At 34.1% G+C, this 20,173-nt stretch overlaps 1 protein-coding gene across 1 annotated transcript; it reads left to right on the top strand.

The window, feature by feature from the left end:
- Positions 1–14,852: 14,852 nt before the first annotated feature.
- Positions 14,853–18,664, top strand: LOC112777299 (putative transcription factor bHLH086). Its single transcript, XM_072228402.1, has 10 exons — positions 14,853–14,870; positions 15,556–15,738; positions 16,873–16,945; positions 17,250–17,260; positions 17,366–17,388; positions 17,480–17,636; positions 17,757–17,864; positions 17,981–18,046; positions 18,131–18,196; positions 18,302–18,664. Exons 1-10 carry the CDS (start codon positions 14,853–14,855, stop codon positions 18,434–18,436), a joined length of 840 nt encoding a protein of 279 aa, XP_072084503.1. The 3' UTR covers positions 18,437–18,664.
- The last annotated feature ends 1,509 nt before the right edge of the window (positions 18,665–20,173 follow it).

The following is a 20,173-nucleotide window of genomic DNA, read 5'->3' as shown; positions in this document are numbered from 1 at the left end:
CCTGTAAATTGGCTGAACTAGTGTCTCGAGAAGTCCCCAACGAAGTCGTGGATTAGCCGTCTGAGAGATGTATAATCAAGTTGGCGATTCAATGCTTTCCACTGAAGTATTCACATGAACTCAAGTAGACACAGGTATTTGTCAGGCACATTTGTCTTAGTATGATGAACAGAGCTGATTGTCACTGATCATCCAATTCACTATGTTGAATAACGAATATACATCTTAGAATTAATCAAACACGGATCGAAGAGAAACAGTAATACTTTTATTAATTTGTAGGACTCAACAGGACTCCTCCCTTCAACCTAGGAGGTTAAGAAACTCATACTAAAAGGAAAATACAATGATAAATGTGTATGATGGTAAAAAGTGCCAAAGAGGTCCGAATAACATAAATCTAATCCCTTAAATACTGATGCACGGAAAACTTGTCTCTCAACAAATCTCCCTTCGGCAAGTATACCGAATTGTCGTCAAGTAAAACTCACAATAGAGTGAGGTCGAATCCCACAGAGATTAACGGATTAAGCAATCAATGATTAATTGATTATCCTAGTTAGACGATTCAGATTTGGATGATGAGCAACAAGGAAATGTAAATTGACAGAAAAGTAAAGAAAGCAATAAAGTGCAGAAAAGTAAAATGGCAAGAAAAGTAAATGTAAGAACTAAAAATAAAATGAACATTGGGATCAAGAGATATTGCAATCCTCCGGATCAAGTTCATTTTCATCTCTTCCTCAATCAATGCACTCATTGATCTCCTTGGCAATCTTAATTAATTGAATTACAATTTCTTGCAATTCAATCTCTCAAATCTTGATCAATAGCCAATTCCTTGGTCAATTGCTCATGAGAAGAGATGAAGTGTGGTCACTGATTATACCACATGCATTTCCCAAACCAGGTATTGAGAGGATTATAGTCACATATCCATCCAAACCCAATTTGGTCCAGCATGAGAAAGCATTTCTAGCTTGATCTCTTCATTCCTCTTTCAAGGTTCAAAAGAGATCCAAGTCTGAATAGCTCCTTTTCCAAGATAACTATCCAATTGGATGAAGATCGAAAGCTTTCAAGTAAAATCAAGAGAAAAGAAAGAAGAAGAAGAATAAAAACTACACTTAATCCATTGAATCACAATAGAGCTCTCTAACCCAATGTAAAGAGTTAGTTGATCATTGCTCTACAAAAATAGAAAAGAAAGAAAGTGCAGAAAAGTAAAGATGAAGATTGAAACTGAAAATAAAACTTCAAAATTCATAAATGAAAAGTACAAAGAAAAGAAGAGAAGGAAAAGTGTGTGAGGGGAGGGAGTCCGAAGACCCCTCTTCAATCCCTCATTCCAGAATTCCCCTCCGTATCAGAATGCTTTCAATGTAAAGACTAAGGCCTTTATATAGGCTCTCCTAAATTACAAAATGAAATTAAAAGCAAATTACAATTAAATGAAAATTCCTATTCTAGATGCTTCTTGTGGCCTTGATTGGTTGACAATTGTGGGCCTGCTTGCTTTGGAAGTGGACTTGAGAGAGAAGTGAGTTAAATTGAGGTCCAGGTGCTAAAGTTAGTGCTAAAGTTAGCCACACTAACACTACAAGTGTGGCGTTAGTGCTAAAGTTATTGTGGCTAACGTTGCACTTGCTGCCCAGTTGGTGTTTTTGGAGCTTAAAAGATGCCTCTTGTTTGTGCTCAAATTTCATGCCCACTATAGAGTATTATATATCGTTGGAAAGCTTTGAATGTCAGCTTTCTAACGCAACTAGAATCACTTCAATTAGACCTCTTTAGCTCAAGTTATGCTCCTTTGAAGTGGACATGGTCGCTGGCATATATGCCAACGTTACTGGAAATGTTGATTGCCAATAACGCTAGCGATTTTCCTGTTTCTGAATCTCAAACTTAGTGTCCACCCCATACTATTATATATTGTTAGAAATTCTTGGATGTCTACTTTCCAATGTCTTTGGAAGCGCATCATTTGGAGCTCTACAACTCGAGTTATACTTCTTGGAAGGTGAAGAGGTCAGTTGGCCAAAATACAGGCTGATACCATGTTTATCATTGCACTTTCGGGGCAGGTTTTATCCCTCAAATTTAGTGTCAACCATGTAGTGCCATATATGCTTGGAAAGCTCTAGAATCCTACTTTCCAATGCCACTGGAATCATTTCATTTGGAGCTTTGTGGCTCAAGTTATGCGTGTTTGAAGAAGGCATGGTCAGGCTGCCAGGTGAGACTTTTGCCCACGTTAACTACCACGTTAACTAAGTTAACGTGGGAGTTAACGTGGCTCTTTGTGGCTTGTGTTGGCAACGTTAGTGACAATGTTTGGTGTCACTAACATTGTCGACAACTTCTCTTCCTCATGTTAACTTCCACGTTAACTAGGTTAACGTGGGAGTTAACGTGGCTTATTGGGGGCTTGTGTGCTTCCAACGTTAGTGACAATGTTGGGTGTCACTAATGTTGTCGACCATCTTGTTTCTTCATGTTAGCTTCCATGTTAACTAGGTTAACGTGGGAGTTAACATGGCTTAATGTGCTTTGGCCAACGTTAGTGACAATGTTGAGTGTCACTAACGTTGGCTTTCCCCCTTTTCTTCTTAACGTTAGAGACCACGACCACGTTAACTATGTTAACGTGGACTCTAACGTGGCCACTCATGATCTTGGTCCAACGTTAGTGATAATGTTAAGTGTCACTAATGTTGGCTCCATTTCCTTTCTTCAAAGTTAATGCCACTAACTTTTCTCACTAACGTTGTGGCTTTCCTTCCTTCCACGTTAGTGCCCACGTTAGTGTAACTAACGTAGCCACTAACGTGGCTTCTTCTCTTTTTCTTTTGGCCTGAAATCAATCAAACAAAGTGCATCAAATTCTTGCTCTTAATCATGGAATCATGCATCATCCAATTTATCATATAATTCATGCAAAATTCTCATGAAATAATTCAAAATTCACAATGTTTGCTTGAATCAAGATGTAAGTGAATATCCACCCAAAACTAGCTTATTTCCTAAGAAAATGCATGAAACTACCTTAAAAACAGTAAAGAAAAGGTCAGTGAAACTGGCCAAAATGCCCTGGCATCACAACACCAAACTTAAAGCTTGCTTGTCCCTAAGCAAGTACTGGAACAAGAGAATGATGAATGGAATGCCAAGAGAAATGAGTCATTCTTGTGGAAGTCATGTCCCTGGTTTTATGGTGGTTTCATGCATAGCAACTTAGGTTCATTCCTGGCTTTCAGACCTTTATCATGTCCTAGAATACTCACTGTGATTGCATCCCATGAGACTTTTATTCATTGATCCTTTTGTTGTCATTTCAGGGCTTATTTGTGTTCTTCAAGCTAAGTGCTCTGTAAGGGGGCAACTCTTTAAAATAAGCTTTCAGCCAACACTCTCGAACCAGTTGGTTCAAGGTACTAGGTGTTGAAGCACCCCTAAGGACTTACTTGCTCAAGTCTCTCCCCCATACATACACACCACAGGCATATGATTTATTTATTTTCTTTTCTTGAGACCTTGGTGCCCAGCACCTCTTTGGGTTACTAAATGCTCTGTAGTGAGGGTTACTCTTGATAGTGGACTTTCAGCTGATAATCCCGAGTTAGTTAACCCAAGTTACCAAGTGATAAGGCACCCCTAAGAGCTTATTCATCCAAGTAGATCCCTCACACAGGAGCACCACAGACACATGCCTCAAGATTAAAACCATTGGTGCCTAGCCTTATTGCTTACTCTTTTTCTTTTATTTTTCAACCTTTATTGTTCTTTCCCTTTTTCTTATTAGGATGTTCTTATTTAGCTAGTCTCATGGGGTATTTCTCAAGCACAGTATTCATGACAGATAGTTGTCCTCCCACCTTCTGGTTGAACCAACTTAGCTAACTTATGACCACACCATAAACTCATGAACTTACTCCATAGTATGAACCCTACTCTGGTCTTTAAAAACACTCATTCTCTTTTCATTTGATTCAAAGGGACAAGCATACTAGTAGGCAAAGTAAGGATGCAGTAATGACATTCAGACTAGAAAACACAGCCTTAATCAATAAAAAGTTTAAAAGACAGAACTGACATGCTTATTCACAAGGAGAAAGCACACATACATACAAAGAACATAGAAGACAATCATGCAAATTAAAGTGCTGGAAATAAGTAAGAAGAGAAAGGAACTTTACCACCTTGTATTTTATCTTCATTGTTGTTGCCCTTTTCCTCCTATTCTTCCCCTTCCCACACCAGACATAGAATGATTGCTTATACTCAAGCAACAATTAAAACAGTGGTGACAGGGTTTATGATGGATCATGAATGTCTTAAAATAAAGTGTGAGTATGCATGTGTTTCAGCAAGCAAGATTATGGATCACAACAAAAGCACAAGAAGTAAAACAGAGACAATGTGATTGCATTAATAAGTGGTGTTGGCATGGTACTTTGCATGAAAGTTAAGTGGCAACACCAAACTTAGTGTGCCACTGTCAATTTAGAATGTTGCAAGTACCCAGTGAAGATTGAAAATCAAATTGTTGCATGGCAACACCAAACTTAGAGTGCAATCATATGCCAAATTATTGAAAGTAAACTAAGCAAAGCAAGAAAATGTTACCTACGGTTGGGTTGCCTCCCAACAAGCGCTCTTTTTAATGTCATTAGCTTGACATGTTGTTCACGACTTTCTTCCTCTTCTTCCAGTTTGTTAAGAGGAATGACCTCAAGAGGAAAGAGGGGCCAGTTAATGCCCCTTGTTTTGAGTGCCTCTCCCCAGCAAGCCTTCTTCTGTTGTTAGCTTGTGTAAACTTGCTTGTTGGGGTAGGGTTGGGATGGCTTTTGGTTGACCTCTTCTTCTTCATGGATATTATCCTTCTTTTCTTGGTCACCATCCTTTTGTTAGTGTTCATGTTGATTGCCTTTACCACCTTGATTTCAGGATTTGGGTATTGTATGATGGTTGGAGCATCCTCTTCATCAAGAACTTCTTGAATTGGTGGTTCAATGAACTCACCCTTTATGCAACTCTCTGTTTCCTTGGAGTGTGGAATCCCTTGATTGACTTCCTCCCTTTTTCTTGACCTTTGAATGAACTCCTCTGTTTCTGGAGAGAGTGAAGTGGTCTCTCTTTGTGCTCTCAGTTCTTCAATGAATTGTTCTTCAGAATAGAGTTGTGCATTCTGTCTCAATTTTTCTTCATGGTCCCTTCTTGCTATTTTCTCCTCTTCATTTGTCTTTATTATTTCTTCAAGGAGGAGCTCTATCCTAACGAGTCTCTCTTCTTCTCTACTTCTTTTGAGCTCTTCCATGAAGAGTTCCATCCTAGCAAGTCTATCTAAAGGTGGTTGGGTAGGTTGTAATAGTTGGGCGGGGTTGGTTTGTGAATGGAATTGGTTGTTTTGTGGTTGTGTGTTCTGAAAGTGATATGACACTTGTGGGTAGTGGATTGAGTTTTGTGGATGGTGAAATGAATTGTATGGATTTTGGATAGACTTTTGTGCTGAGGCATACTCAAATGATGAAGGATTTAGGCATGTGAAACTTGGAGGTGAGGTTGTATAATTGAGAGGTGATGGCTCTTGATGAATGGGGTATGAATGAGTGAAATCTCTTTGACTTTGATCTTCCCAGCCACAACTTGAGTAGTGATCAAAGTCATCAAAATATGGACCATTTTGTGACCCTGGGAAGCACCCCATTTCATGTTTTTGATACTCCCACCCACCATGAGCATAGTAAAGTGAATCATTCTGTGGTGGTGGAGAGTTTTCCATGAAATTTGATTGACTAGAATATGATGGATGCTCCTTTCTTTCCTGCAGAAAGCTCTGTCTCAAACAATAATCACCAAAAGAAATTGGAATCTCCATTATCACAGATGAGGAAATTTCTAGTGAGGCAATATCACAAACAGTTAGTTAGCAAAAGAAAATAAAGAAATAAAGCAATTACATGAATAAAGCAAAACAAAAGAAAATGTCTAATCTAGGTCATCAACCAACCGGTAGTTTGTTAATCCCAATTAATCCCCGGCAACGGCGCCATAAACTTGATGCACGGAAAACTTGTCTCTCAACAAATCTCCCTTCGGTAAGTATACCGAATTGTCGTCAAGTAAAACTCACAATAGAGTTAGGTCGAATCCCACAGAGATTAACGGATTAAGCAATCAATGGTTAATTGATTATCCTAGTTAGACGATTCAGATTTGGATGATGAGCAACAAGGAAATGTAAATTGACAGAAAAGTAAAAAAAGCAATAAAGTGCAGAAAAGTAAAATGGCAAGAAAAGTAAATGTAAGAACTAAAAATAAAATGAACATTGGGATCAAGAGATATTGCAATCCTCCGGATCAAGTTCATTTTCATCTCTTCCTCAATCAATGCACTCATTGACCTCCTTGGCAATCTTAATTGATTGAATTACAATTTCTTGCAATTCAATCTCTCGAATCTTGATCAATAGCCAATTCCTTGGTCAATTGCTCATGAGAAGAGATGAAGTGTGGTCATTGATTATACCACATGCATTTCCCAAACCAGGTATTGAGAGGATTATAGTCACATATCCATCCAAACCCAATTTGGTCCAGCATGAGAAAGCATTTCTAGCTTGATCTCTTCATTCCTCTTTCAAGGTTCAAAAGAGATCCAAGTCTGAATAGCTCCTTTTCCAAGATAACTATCCAATTGGATGAAGATCGAAAGCTTTCAAGTAAAATCAAGAGAAAAGAAAGAAGAAGAAGAATAAGAACTACACTTAATCCATTGAATCACAATAGAGCTCTCTAACCCAATGTAAAGAGTTAGTTGATCATTGCTCTACAAAAATAGAAAAGAAAGAAAGTGCAGAAAAGTAAAGATGAAGATTGAAACTGAAAATAAAACTTCAAAATTCATAAATGAAAAGTACAAAGAAAAGAAGAGAAGGAAAAGTGTGTGAGGGGAGGGAGTCCGAAGACCCCTCTTCAATCCCTCATTCCAGAATTCCCCTCCGTATCAGAATGCTTTCAATGTAAAGACTAAGGCCTTTATATAGGCTCTCCTAAATTACAAAATGAAATTAAAAGCAAATTACAATTAAATGAAAATTCCTATTCTAGATGCTTCTTGTGGCCTTGATTGGTTGACAATTGTGGGCCTGCTTGCTTTGGAAGTGGACTTGAGAGAGAAGTGAGTTAAGTTGAGGTCCAGGTGCTAAAGTTAGTGCTAAAGTTAGCCACACTAATACTACAAGTGTGGCGTTAGTGCTAAAGTTATTGTGGCTAACGTTGCACTTGCTGCCCAGTTGGTATTTTTGGGGCTTAAAAGATGCCTCTTGTTTGTGCTCAAATTTCATGCCCACTATAGAGTATTATATATCGTTGGAAAGATTTGAATGTCAGCTTTCTAACGCAACTAGAATCACCTCAATTGGACCTCTGTAGCTCAAGTTATGCTCCTTTAAAGTGGACATGGTCGCTGGCATATATGCCAACGTTACTGGAAATGTTGATTTCCAATAACGCTAGCGATTTTCCTGTTTCTGAAGCTCAAACTTAGTGTCCACCCCATACTATTATATATTGTTGGAAAGCCCTGGATGTCTACTTTCCAATGCCTTTGGAAGTGCATCATTTGGAGCTCTACAAATCGAGTTATACTTCTTGGAAGGTGAAGAGGTCAGTTGGCCAAAATACAGGCTGATACCATGTTCATCATTGCACATTCGGGGCAAGTTTTCTCCCTCAAATTTAGTGTCAACCATGTAGTTCTATATATTCTTGGAAAGCTCTGGAATCCTACTTTCCAATGCCACTAGAATCACCTCATTTGGAGCTTTGTGGCTCAAGTTATGCGTGTTTGAAGAAGGCATGGTCAGGCTGCCAGGTGAGACTTTTACCCACGTTAACTACCACGTTAACTAAGTTAACGTAGGAGTTAACGTGGCTCTTTGTGGCTTGTGTTGGCAACGTTAGTGACAATGTTTGGTGTCACTAACGTTGTCGACAACTTCTCTTCCTCATGTTAACTTCCACGTTAACTAGGTTAACGTGGGAGTTAACGTGGCTTATTGGGGGCTTGTGTGCTTCCAATGTTAGTGACAATGTTGGGTGTCACTAACGTTGTCGACCATCTTGTTTCTTCACGTTAGCTTCCACGTTAACTAGGTTAACGTGGGAGTTAACGTGGCTTAATGTGCTTTGGCCAACGTTAGTGACAATGTTGAGTGTCACTAACGTTGGCTTTCCCCCTTTTTTTCTTAACGTTAGACACCACGACCACGTTAACTATGTTAACGTGGACTCTAACGTGGCCACTCATGATCTTGGTCCAACGTTAGTGATAATGTTAAGTGTCACTAACGTTGGCTCCATTTCCTTTCTTCAAAGTTAATGCCACTAACTTTTCTCACTAACGTTGTGGCTTTCCTTCCTTCCACGTTAGTGCCCACGTTAGTGTAACTAACGTAGCCACTAACATGGCTTCTTCTCTTCTTCTTTTGGCCTGAAATCAATCAAACAAAGTGCATCAAAGTCTTGCTCTTAATCATGGAATCATGCATCATCCAATTTATCATATAATTCATGCAAAATTCTCATGAAATAATTTAAAATTCACAATGTTTGCTTGAATCAAGATTTAAGTGAATATCCACCCAAAACTAGCTTATTTCCTAAGAAAATGCATGAAACTATCTTAAAAATAGTAAAGAAAAGGTCAGTGAAACTGGCCAAAATGCCCTAGCATCAAATACTAAACAAATGACTAGTAAGGGTAAAACTGTCTTTTTAGTGCTAGAATCCACTTCTGGGGCCCACTTGGTGAGTGTTTGGGCTGAGTTTTGGTAAGATCCACATACTATGAGGCCTCTAGGGAATTGAACACTGGTTAGATGGTCCTCTCTGGGTGTTTGGATGCTGGTCTCTGCTCTGTGGGCGCTGGACGCCTGGAAGGGGGAGGTAGCTGGCGTTGGACGCCAGTTTTGGGCCTTCTATTCTGAAGCAAAGTATAAACTATTATGTATTGCTGGAAAGTTCTAGAAATCAGCTTTCCACAGCCGTTGAAAACGCTCCATTTGGACTTCTGTAGGTCTAGAAAAGCTCTTCCGAATGCATGGAGGTCAGATTCGGACAACATCTGCAGTGTTTTCTCTGTCTCTGAATCAGACCTTTGCTCCAGCTCCTCAATTTCAGCTAGAAAATACCTGAAATTGCTCAAAACACACAAACTCAAAGTAGAATAAAAAAATGTGAATTTAACACTAAAACCTATAAAAACTTAATAAAAACTAAATCAAACATACTAAAAACTATATGGAAATAATGCCAAAAAGCGTATAAAATATCCGCTCATCAAAAGGTAATTACATATTATGTTATTTTGTATTTGATATAATATATAAAATTTGAATTGATGAAATGAAATTGAAAAATTTGGAGCCTCCTTATTGTAAGGGTGTTTTTGACAAAATTTTTAAAAAGTTTTAGGTAAAGCACCGTAAATAATTAAAGCTTAACTTTTTTTGCAAATGTAGGTAAAAAAAAATTTTGACACCACTAACTCAAAATCAATATTGTGTATGATAAGAATGCACATAAATATGAACATTTAAATATTATTTACTAATATTACCAACAACTTTTGCAATCGGTATAATTCTTATAACTTTCAGTTTCACATTTTAGTATTGGACATTACTGACAATAATAGTGTCACTAATATTATTTATTATTACGATAGCTATCAAACGTTAGTAAAATTAGTTAAATTTTAGTAACAAATTTTGACCAGCAGACTTTTACAAACGGCATGGCCATTAGCAAACATAAATTTTTTCATAATAGAGGTACATAAATAGTTATGTATCTTACACTTTTTTTCATGTCAGAGTCTTTTTGCATAGATATTTTTTTTTAGTGTTCTTTATGCTTAAATTTTTTTATTTGGCTAAAAAAGGAATGAATTGTAGATCATTTTTAATAAAAATTTTGATATCATATCATGAAATCATATATCCCCAAAGCTTAAGTTGATAGGTAGAGGTACAAAAATCATTATACATCTTACTATCTAATGTGTTATTTACAAAATATCAATTCAATTATGAATTAATTTGTTGAAAATTAGACTTCTAAAATAATATTCAGCTACAAAAATTTTGTAGACAAATAAATTAAAAAAATATTAGAACGAATTTACCACGAATCGTGCTAGACACTGTCTTAAAGAATTTATTACCGCCCTACCCGTAAGTGGAATGACTTCGACGAAAATCCTCCAGAATTAGATGTGGATCATCAAGAATACAATCCACACCAATATTCGTGGAACATTTGGAGCAACACAACCTCGTTCTTCTTCTTAATTGAAAAATATGTTTCAGGTAACTCTTGCTAATATTTGAGAAGGTTTAATATTATTGAGAGAGAGCATAAGTTGCATATTGAAAAAATACTGAGAGTGTTTTAGGGTATATATATATATATATATATATATATTATTGTATCTGATGCTTCTCCTTTTATATAATTCAATTCATGCAACGGTCATAAAACAATTCAATGATTTTCTTCTTCATTAGCAATAATTCAATTTAATGCTTTTCTTCTTAATTAGCAACGGTCATAAATCAAATCAAAGCTTTTATTTTTATTAGAGTGTATCATGTGATACTAAGTTTGAAATAATCTTAAAAACACAATAATCCCCCACATGTTTCAAATTTAAGAAAAACTAGAAGAACTAAGGGAGGTTGAGAATATTTGATATTATTAGAGTATCCAAAAGGATTTGAACTTCACCTTAGGTCAAGTGAGTGACAACCCTGTAGAAGCGTGGTAGAGTAAACTCTTTGAACCTTATAATTTTGAGATTATGGTTGGAGCACATCCACAAGTCCACAAACCACTATCTTAGGTAATGCTGATCATGGCGGTTTGTGCTTTAACGACCATGCGCCACATCCTGTTAACATAAGAGATTTAGAGTTATGTGCCCAAACTCATAGGAGACGGCCTCATCTCCATTCTCAGTTTTGTGTTTATCCATCAAGAGTATGCTGTAGTAACATCTCCACCTCCACATTTTGGGACTATGAACATCATCACTAAGTATCTCATATGAATTGTCGAAACAATAAAGTACAATAACTATATTAGTATTGTCATTCACCTTAGGAAGGAACTCATCGCCAAACATCTCATATGTATGGCAAAAAATAAAGAAGCGACAGTACCCTTAAAACTTGTATGACTTCGTTGACCACATTGAACCATCTTCATAGAAGATCTAATCAGAGTGGTTGGATATCAATCTCACAGTTTTATTCACTAGGCACAAGTCTCATCCCCCTCGATATTTCACTTACTAGCATCCTAACAAGTGGCTCCGTCAAAGGATCAACCAAATTTTTTTTTTACCTTACAAAATCTATGGATATTATACAACTTTCAATAAGTTGTCTTACAATGTTGTGCCGCATTCTTATATGTCGGCTTTTACCATTGTAGATCTTATTCTTTACTCTAGTAATAGCAACCTGACTATCACAAGGCATAGTCACAGATATTTCTCTCTTACTCCATAGTGGGATATCCACCAATAAATTTCTTAGCCATTCGGCTTCAGTCATTGCCTTCTCTAATGTTATAAATTCTGATTCTATAGTTGATTTGACAATGCATGTCTACTTAGTGTATTTCCAAGAGATTACACCTCCTGCTAACATAAACACAAAATCACTTGTAGATTTTTTCTCATCGGAATCAAAAATCCAATTTGCATCAGTATATCCTTCTAAACCAGAGGAATAACCGGAATACAATAAAGCAAAATTCATATTTCCTTTGAAATATCTCATAATTCTAGTTAAAGCAATCCAATGATCTTTATTAGGATTATGAGTATATCTACTCAATCTATTTACAACATATGCAATGTTAGGTTTAGTGCAATTCATCAAGCTACCAATTATATGAGCATATTCAATTTGAAACACTATCACCTTTATACTTAAATAGATGTAAACTTGAATCATATGGTGTAGATACAAGTTTGCAATCATAATATCCAAATCTTTTAAGCATATTTTTAACATGATGAGATTGAGATAATATAAAATTATCATTTTTTTTTATTATCTTTATTCCAAGAATAAAATTTTCAACACCCATATCCTTTATATCAAATTGAGAAGATAGAAACTTTTTAGTTTCATTTACTTTAATTTCTCTAAGCATGTTCCGAAAACTAATAAATCATCAATATATATACAACAATAACTCTAACACCATCATTAAATTTTCTATATATGTATTTATCATATCGATTAGTCACATACTGATTAGAAAGCATAACTTCATCAAATTTTTCATGTCATTGCTTTGGAGCTTGCTTTAAATCATAAAGAGATTTGACAAGTTTAAATACTTTATTCTCTTTACCTTTTACAACGAAACCTTCGAATTGATCCATGTAAATTTTTTCATCAAGATCTTCATTTAAAAATATAGTTTTCACATCCATTTGATGTACAACAAATTTGAATATAGATGCAATAGCAAATAAAAATCTTCTAATAGATGTAATTCTAGCAATTGGAGCATATGTATCAAAATAATCTACATCTTTTTGTTGTTTGTAACCTTTAACTACTAATCTAACTTTATATTTATCAATACTACCATCCGGTTTTAATTTCTTCTTAAATACCCATTTGCATCTAATAGATTTTTCATTAGGAGATAAATCAACTAATTTTCAAGTATGATTAGATATAATAGATTCAATTTCAGCATTTATAGCATCTTTTAAAAAAAGAGCATCAGAAGAAGATATATCATCATTATATGATAAAGGATCATTAGAAACAAGATAAGTAACATAATCATCACCAAAATTATTTTTTTTTCTACCTCTTTTACTTCGTATTTCATTATCTTGTTCATCAACAACATTATCAAACAAAGCATGGATGCTAGAAACATTTTTATCTTTCGACTAACTAGGATATATATTTTTAAAGAAAGATGCATTACAAGATTCAATTATGGTATTAAGTTCAAGTACATCACTTTTAGTAACAAGAAATCTAAATGCACTACTATTTTGAGCATATCCAATAAATACACAATCACATATTCTTGAACCTATTTTTCTCTTCTTAGGATATGACAACATAACCTTAGCTAAACAATCCCAAACTTTTAAGTGATTTAAACTAGGCACTTTATCAAACTAAAGTTCATAGGGTGTTTTGCTAAGCTTCTTGTGCAGTACCTGATAAACCCCATTTGTAGGGTTTATCTTTTATTGAATTTAGAGGGTTTTGTCAACCTTTCTCCCATTTATCCAATGAAATAGCATGATTTTGTAAATTCTCCTTTAATTGTGCTTAAGAGTGAAAACATGCTTTTTAGGTCCTTAATTGTTTAATCTTGATTTACCTTTGATTCCATTAGATGCCTTGATATGTTTGTTAAGTGATTTCAGATTTAGGAGGCAGTACCATATTTTGTATATAGCATGTAGATAGAATAGCTTCCTCCCATATAGAATGAGGTAGTCCTAAACTAATAAGCAATACATTCATCATTTTCTTTAAAGTTTTGTTTTTTCTTTCAGCTATACCGTTAGATCTAGGAGAATATGGCAGGGTTATCTTATGCACTATACCATATTTTTCATAAAACTCATTAAAAAGATTATATTCATACTTACCACTTCTATCAGTTCTTAATCTTTTAATCTTCTTACCAAGTTGATTTTCTACTTCGCCTTTATACTTAATAAACAAATCACATGCTTTATTCTTAGTTCTTAACAAATACAGTTTTGTATATCTAGAATAATCATCAACAAAAATGAATAAATATATGGAAGTCATCAAAATACTCCTCACTATTAGAGTGGCGTAGCCGGAAGCATGACATTCTGGTAGTAAGGGTGTTACAACATAAAACCTTTTCCCACTTCTAGTTGGAGTATGTTTCAAATCACCCAAATCACTATGCACAAGTTCTAATATTTCACTTTGCCTGGTAACTTGTTTAAGAATGTTTCTTAGTCAATTTTGTTTTAACACATACATCATATGATCTAAATAAGAATTATCTAACTTATTGATTAAACACATTTCTTTTAATTTCAAAATATACGATACATTAACATGTCGAAGTCTACTATGCCAAAAATCAAGATAATCAACTAAATAAATATAAGCTGAATTTTCTCCTTTATTATTATTATCAATAACGTTTAAAATAAACAGACCATCATTTTGGAAATTTGGATCCTCTAAATTTTGAATTTCACTTTAGAAGGTAAAGTGTGTCCTCTCATCATTTATTTTATAGGTGGGATTGAGAGAAAACATGAGAGAGAAAACATTCAAGGGTAACCAATTTATTCTCTCAAGTAAAAATTTAAAATTTAGAGGATCCAAATTCTCATTTTGGTAACCGTTTCCCACATAGGGATCATTCTTAGGCAACAAGACAATATTATTATCAAAGGTTACCTTGACCTTGGCGTTGTTGAAAAGGTGGACTAACACAAGACAGTGTTTAATGACCAGAACATATAGTACATCAGACAACATGAGAATTTTTTCAAATGTCATTTTCATTGACACCTTACCTTTACCTAAAACAGGAACCTTGCTCAAATCCCCTAGGTAAACAACTTCATTCCCATTATTTATGGGAGTAAACTCGAAAAATAGTTCCTTTTTAGCACAAATATGCTTTGTGGCACCAAAGTCCCACTATAAAAAAATATGATTAAAATGGCACTAATATTAAGGCGGTTTAAGATAACCGCCATATTATTCCCTCATTTCAACATTTTCCTCTTATGCCATAATGTCTACATTAAAAGCGGTACATTTTGGCATTTGTTATACTTGCCACTCTCTCAATTTATTTTATTATCTTTTTTAATAAAACTAAAAGAGCATATAGTGAGATGAAGTGACATTTTTAAACATATAAAAGAGAGAGTATACGAAACCCTAACAATCACGCCACCATTCATCTCCACAGCGAAGCCATTGTTGCCTCCGATTGAGCTTTGGCGACTTAGTTCTTCGGTCTCGATCTGAAGTTTGCCACCGCCATAAGCGACGTCGTTATTGCTGGCCTCCGATTGTGCTTTTGCGATTTGGTTTTTCTTCTTTGTGAATTACTAATTACTAATTCGATTTACTTCGTCTTCTTATTTGAATTTTTATAATTAGATCTTCATATTTTTTTATCTGGTTCATGTCGATAAAGCTGACGAATCTGTTGCTAATATATTCCCAATCGCATATTCTTAGTTTCGTAACTAATTTTCATTTCAGATCCATTTAGGTCATCTTTTTCTTATTGATCTTTGCCAAACGATTTGTTAATTTGATCATAGAAGGAATAGATTTCATTGAATGCTACAGGTCTTATTAGACAAGATTAATTATTATATCATAATGTTTGATGGACTATATATGGCCTTGAATAATGTGAATCTGGATAATGTTGTGAAATTGTTGGTGATTGATATCATCTGCAAATATGGTTTGATCTTTAGGTCTCATTTCCAGCGATAAAGAATATTCTTCTTTTGGATTCTGAGGGAAAGCTTGTGGCAGTCAAATATTTTTCAAATGACTGGCCAATAAACAATGCGAAGCTTGCTTTTGAGAAGTTTGTCTTCACTAAGACCGTTAAGACCAATGTTCCTAGGGTTCCTTATGTTTTTGTGTATCTGCTTGTATTAACCATTTAAACTAGAACCTTTTTATTCAAAGTTAGTCACCCTTTTTATGATGTTAGTAATTAAGAAATATCAAAATTTTTCATAAGGAGAATGTAAGGAGGAAGTGAGTCTGCAATGGCTAGCAACCTAGCATGCTCTAAATTTTAGTGGAAGCATAATTAAGTGCTTCGTCCTCCTTAGTTGTAAGACTTCAAGCAAAAGGACTTCTTATACATCTATATTCAAGGAATATTTGAGGCATTGTGAAGAAATCATTTATCCCAATTATTGATTAATGTCTCTGCACAGATATGGGTGAAAGCTGCTAAAGTTTTGGCACGGGAGAGACACTTAGGATTATTTTCTATAAGCATTCTATTACACTATATATATATATATATATATATATATATATATATATATATATATATATATATATATATATATATATATCAATTCATTACTTTTATTTATTATTGCTTTCTTTCGAAACAGATAATTTTTGAGATTATGTTTGTAGAGCAACTAGAATAACTATTGTGGCTGAAAAAGAAAATTAAGATGCATATTTGTACTCTGAGTTAAAGAGTATATTCTTCCTTCTTAGACTGAGATCTTCTCTTAAGCATAAAGTGTTCTAATTGTTCTTGTTTTCATGGTTGACAGTGTATTATTTTAGTAGGGAGAATGAATTATGTTACCAAATACTAGTGAATTCCTTCTTATAATTTGGTGTTGTAATTGAGTTCCTTCTTGTATATATCTATCTAGCCAGTTTTATTCATGATTGTATTCTTAATATGATCTGTCTTTCATCTTCTTCTTTTTTATCTCTATATCTGTCTAGCTAGCTAGCTACATTTGATTTATTATTAATATTGTTAGTGGAGTATATAGTGATTGGGAACTTGAGTGTTTTGCAGAGTGAGTTCTTGAACCATGAGAAAGCTAAGAGAAAGATAGATACACACAAACAAGATTGAGCCAAAGATGTGAAAAAGAGAGCTACTCCTAATTAATAATGAATTCTTATCAAACCTATATATATATATATATATATATATATATATATTTAATTTCTTGTGAGGCTGTTACTTTAATTTTCTAGTATAATATATTATATTTCTTATTTAACTTGAATTTTGTAAGGCTGCTGGTCATCAAGGGGAAGGAGAAGGAGGTGTGGCAGTGTCAAGCAATAAAGATCATCATCATAGTCTAGGTTAGAATTGATTTGGAACTATTTAGAAGATGGAAGCTACTTAAATAAGAAGTACTTGAAAATAGACATCATATTTTTATTCATCTGGTGAGTATTAACATGCTGAACTTAAATAATCACTTTATTGAATCCAACAAGTAAAAAAAAGTGATTTTAAAAATAATTAGATCTTAATTAATTCCTTTATACTATGTTAAAATAAAAAATATATTATTATAGAACTTTTTTTTTGCCATGGTTCAGAATTCATTTTACTATGATATATTTTTGTGATAGAGCATTTTTTTCTGTTTTACTTTTTCAGGTTACCTTATAGTTTGTAACTTGGCTATATATCTAGAGACTGCAGGAAATTATTATCTATTTATTTTCTGCAGTATGAGAAAATGTATTTCTTTATGATATATTTCTTCTATTCAGGATTTGGCAGTCGTGGTCTTGCTGTACTCATTCCTCTTATTTCACCTAATTCTTCCAAAGGAGGAGGGGTAAGATTTTTTTTTTCAAGTATTATTAGTCTTGAAGTATCTACAGTAGTAACTACAACACCATAGTCAATAGTGCAAAAGAGAATCAATTACATGGTGAGAGTTCATCATATGGTTGGCTCTACTCTCAACAAACTATACCTGCTCATAGCATCCAGGACCCTGCAGTTCAAGAACCAATATCCAAAACGCACATTTCAATGGTATTAATTATTGCTTCTTTAAGGCCTCTTAGTTTCTGTTTCATTTTCAGAACTAGTTCTTATAGAAACTTTATGAAATTTGAATGGAGATTGAGGTCAGTTTTTGTGTTTAATTTGCAGCAGGCTGAGAAAATGAAAGCTTCCAAGAAGCAATGCACAAATGAGAGTAAAATGCCAAAATCCAACAAGTCAGAAGCATCTAAGGATCCTCAAAGTGTTGCTGCTAAGGTTTGCTTCAATCGTAAGTCACTTTATTTTAGTTAGATACAATTTTGATTGCAAATTAAGCAAAGATTAAAATATGATGAGCTTCAGTGTTGATTATTAGAACATTTGTCTCACAGAATAGAAAAGAGGGGATAAGTGAGCGGCTCAATATACTACAAGAACTAGTTCCCAATGGCTCCAAAGTAGGGATTTTCTTCTTCTTCTTCTTATTTAGTACTAACTTTACATATTATTCATTATTCTAACTCTAGAAGTGAATTTTTAAGGTTGATTTGGTTATAATGCTGGAGAAAGCAATTAGCTATGTGAAGTTTCTTCAGCTTCAAGTGAAGGTGAGACTTATAGTGTCTTAATACATGAATTCTTAAGTGCTACATATGAACTGAAATAGGCACTGACATGATTAATTTTCTCCGTTATTATTGTTGATGGTGAAGGTGTTAGCAGCTAATGAATTTTTGCCTGTTCAAGGTGGAAAAGTTCCTGATATCTTTCAGGCAAAAGAAGCCATTCATGCCATTCTTTCATCCCAAAGATTAGAGAAACAAGTTCAACAACCTCAAAGTAGATGATGATGATCATCATCATGGATATTCCATGAATACTATATATAGTGTCATAATTAAATAATTGAAGAATAACTTTAGCAGAAGAGCAAGAAAAGCCTTGCTCTGATGAGAGTTGGTCGTTCTGAAGGGCATTTTAGAAATTCAGAATGCATCATTGTGACCATTAAGAATATGTTAATTAACTTATAAATCAATCTTCAATATTTAATTATAATTTCTTGAGTTACATAATATTGAGTTACATAATATTTTGTTTATGGGTTATGATTTCTTATTATTGTGAAATTTTAAACGAAAAATTGTTTGTTTAATGTAGTAAAAATGACAGTTAAAACTGTATTTTTAAACGATAAAAATTATCACTTTTATCTGGTAAAAATGGCAGCTTATATCTGCCATTTTAAACAATTAAAACGCTATTTTAACTCGGTAAAAATGGTAGCTTTAAACTACCACTTTCAAACAATAAATAATGTCATTTTAAACAACATTAAACGCCATTTTAATCAACAAAAATTGTTTTATTTAGAAATAACGGCGGTTCAAACCGCCGTTTTAACTAACCAAAAAGCGATGTTTTATCTGAAAATAACGACGGTTTGACCCGCCATTTTAACCAACAAAAAATGCCATTTTATTTGGAAATAACGGCAGTTTGAACTGCCATTTTAACCCAACTCAAAAACCTCCGTTTTAACCAGGTAATTGTGGCAGTTTTTCGAAAACCACTGTAATAACTAAATGGCGCTTCAAATTATGGCAGTTTTTCTTGAGCGCCGTTCAAGGTAATAATGGCGATTCAAACCGCCGTAATAACCCTAAAAAACCACCGTAATTACCAAGTTTTTTTGTAGTGTCCACAACCCAACCCTTGGAGTCTTTCACTAGATAGCATTTGGAAACTATTCCCATTATGACTTCATCATCTTTGTGATTTTCTATGTTTACGACTGCCTTTCCTCCTCCGCTTCTACTATTGCTTCCATATCCTTCATTCTTATTCCTTTTCATTCTACAAGTTGATGCAAAGTGCCCAATCCTACCAAATAAAACAAGCTTTGGGGGTTAAATTCTTGTTTCTTAAAATGAGATTTAATCACCTTATTATGAAATTTGTTTCCATGATTTGAATTATTTTTTGTGCTCGATTTTAGCAATATTGGCTTTATCATACACTTTATTATATTGCTCATTAGTCATAGTTCTATTTTTGTCCTCAATTTTAATATGCACTATGGTCTCTTGCAAATTCATGATTTTTCTCTTTTGCATAAAACTCAATTATAATCTTTCCATGAATCCGACAATTTATCAACAAGAATTTGAGATACGAACCTTTCAGGTAAAACATCTCCTTCCTTAGCAAGTTTATCTACAAGCTTAGTAAACTCATTAAGTTAAGAAGAAATACTTTTATCTTCTACCATTTGGTATGCATTGAAATTATGAACTAAAAACTTTTTACTATCTTATTCTTCATAAATATATTTTTGTACTAATGCATCCCAAATGATTTTAGCATGAACATGATGATAATAAATATCATATAAATTATTATTTAATAAGCTTAAAATTGTATGTCTACATAATTTATCTTTCATTAATCTTTCAAAACTTGTTCATAATTTTTTGGTATCTTCATCCAGCTTAAGATCAACTAAGATAGAATTGATTCTAGAAATATCTAATACTTTCATAATCTTATTTTGCCATCGTTTAAAATTAGTTCCATCAAAACAA

The sequence above is a fragment of the Arachis hypogaea genome, chromosome 19 (assembly GCF_003086295.3).
Source record: "Arachis hypogaea cultivar Tifrunner chromosome 19, arahy.Tifrunner.gnm2.J5K5, whole genome shotgun sequence".
In the NCBI taxonomy this organism is placed as follows: Eukaryota; Viridiplantae; Streptophyta; class Magnoliopsida; order Fabales; family Fabaceae; genus Arachis; species Arachis hypogaea.
Note: the sequence above shows the minus strand (reverse complement) of the source record. Positions and strands in the feature narration are given on the sequence as shown.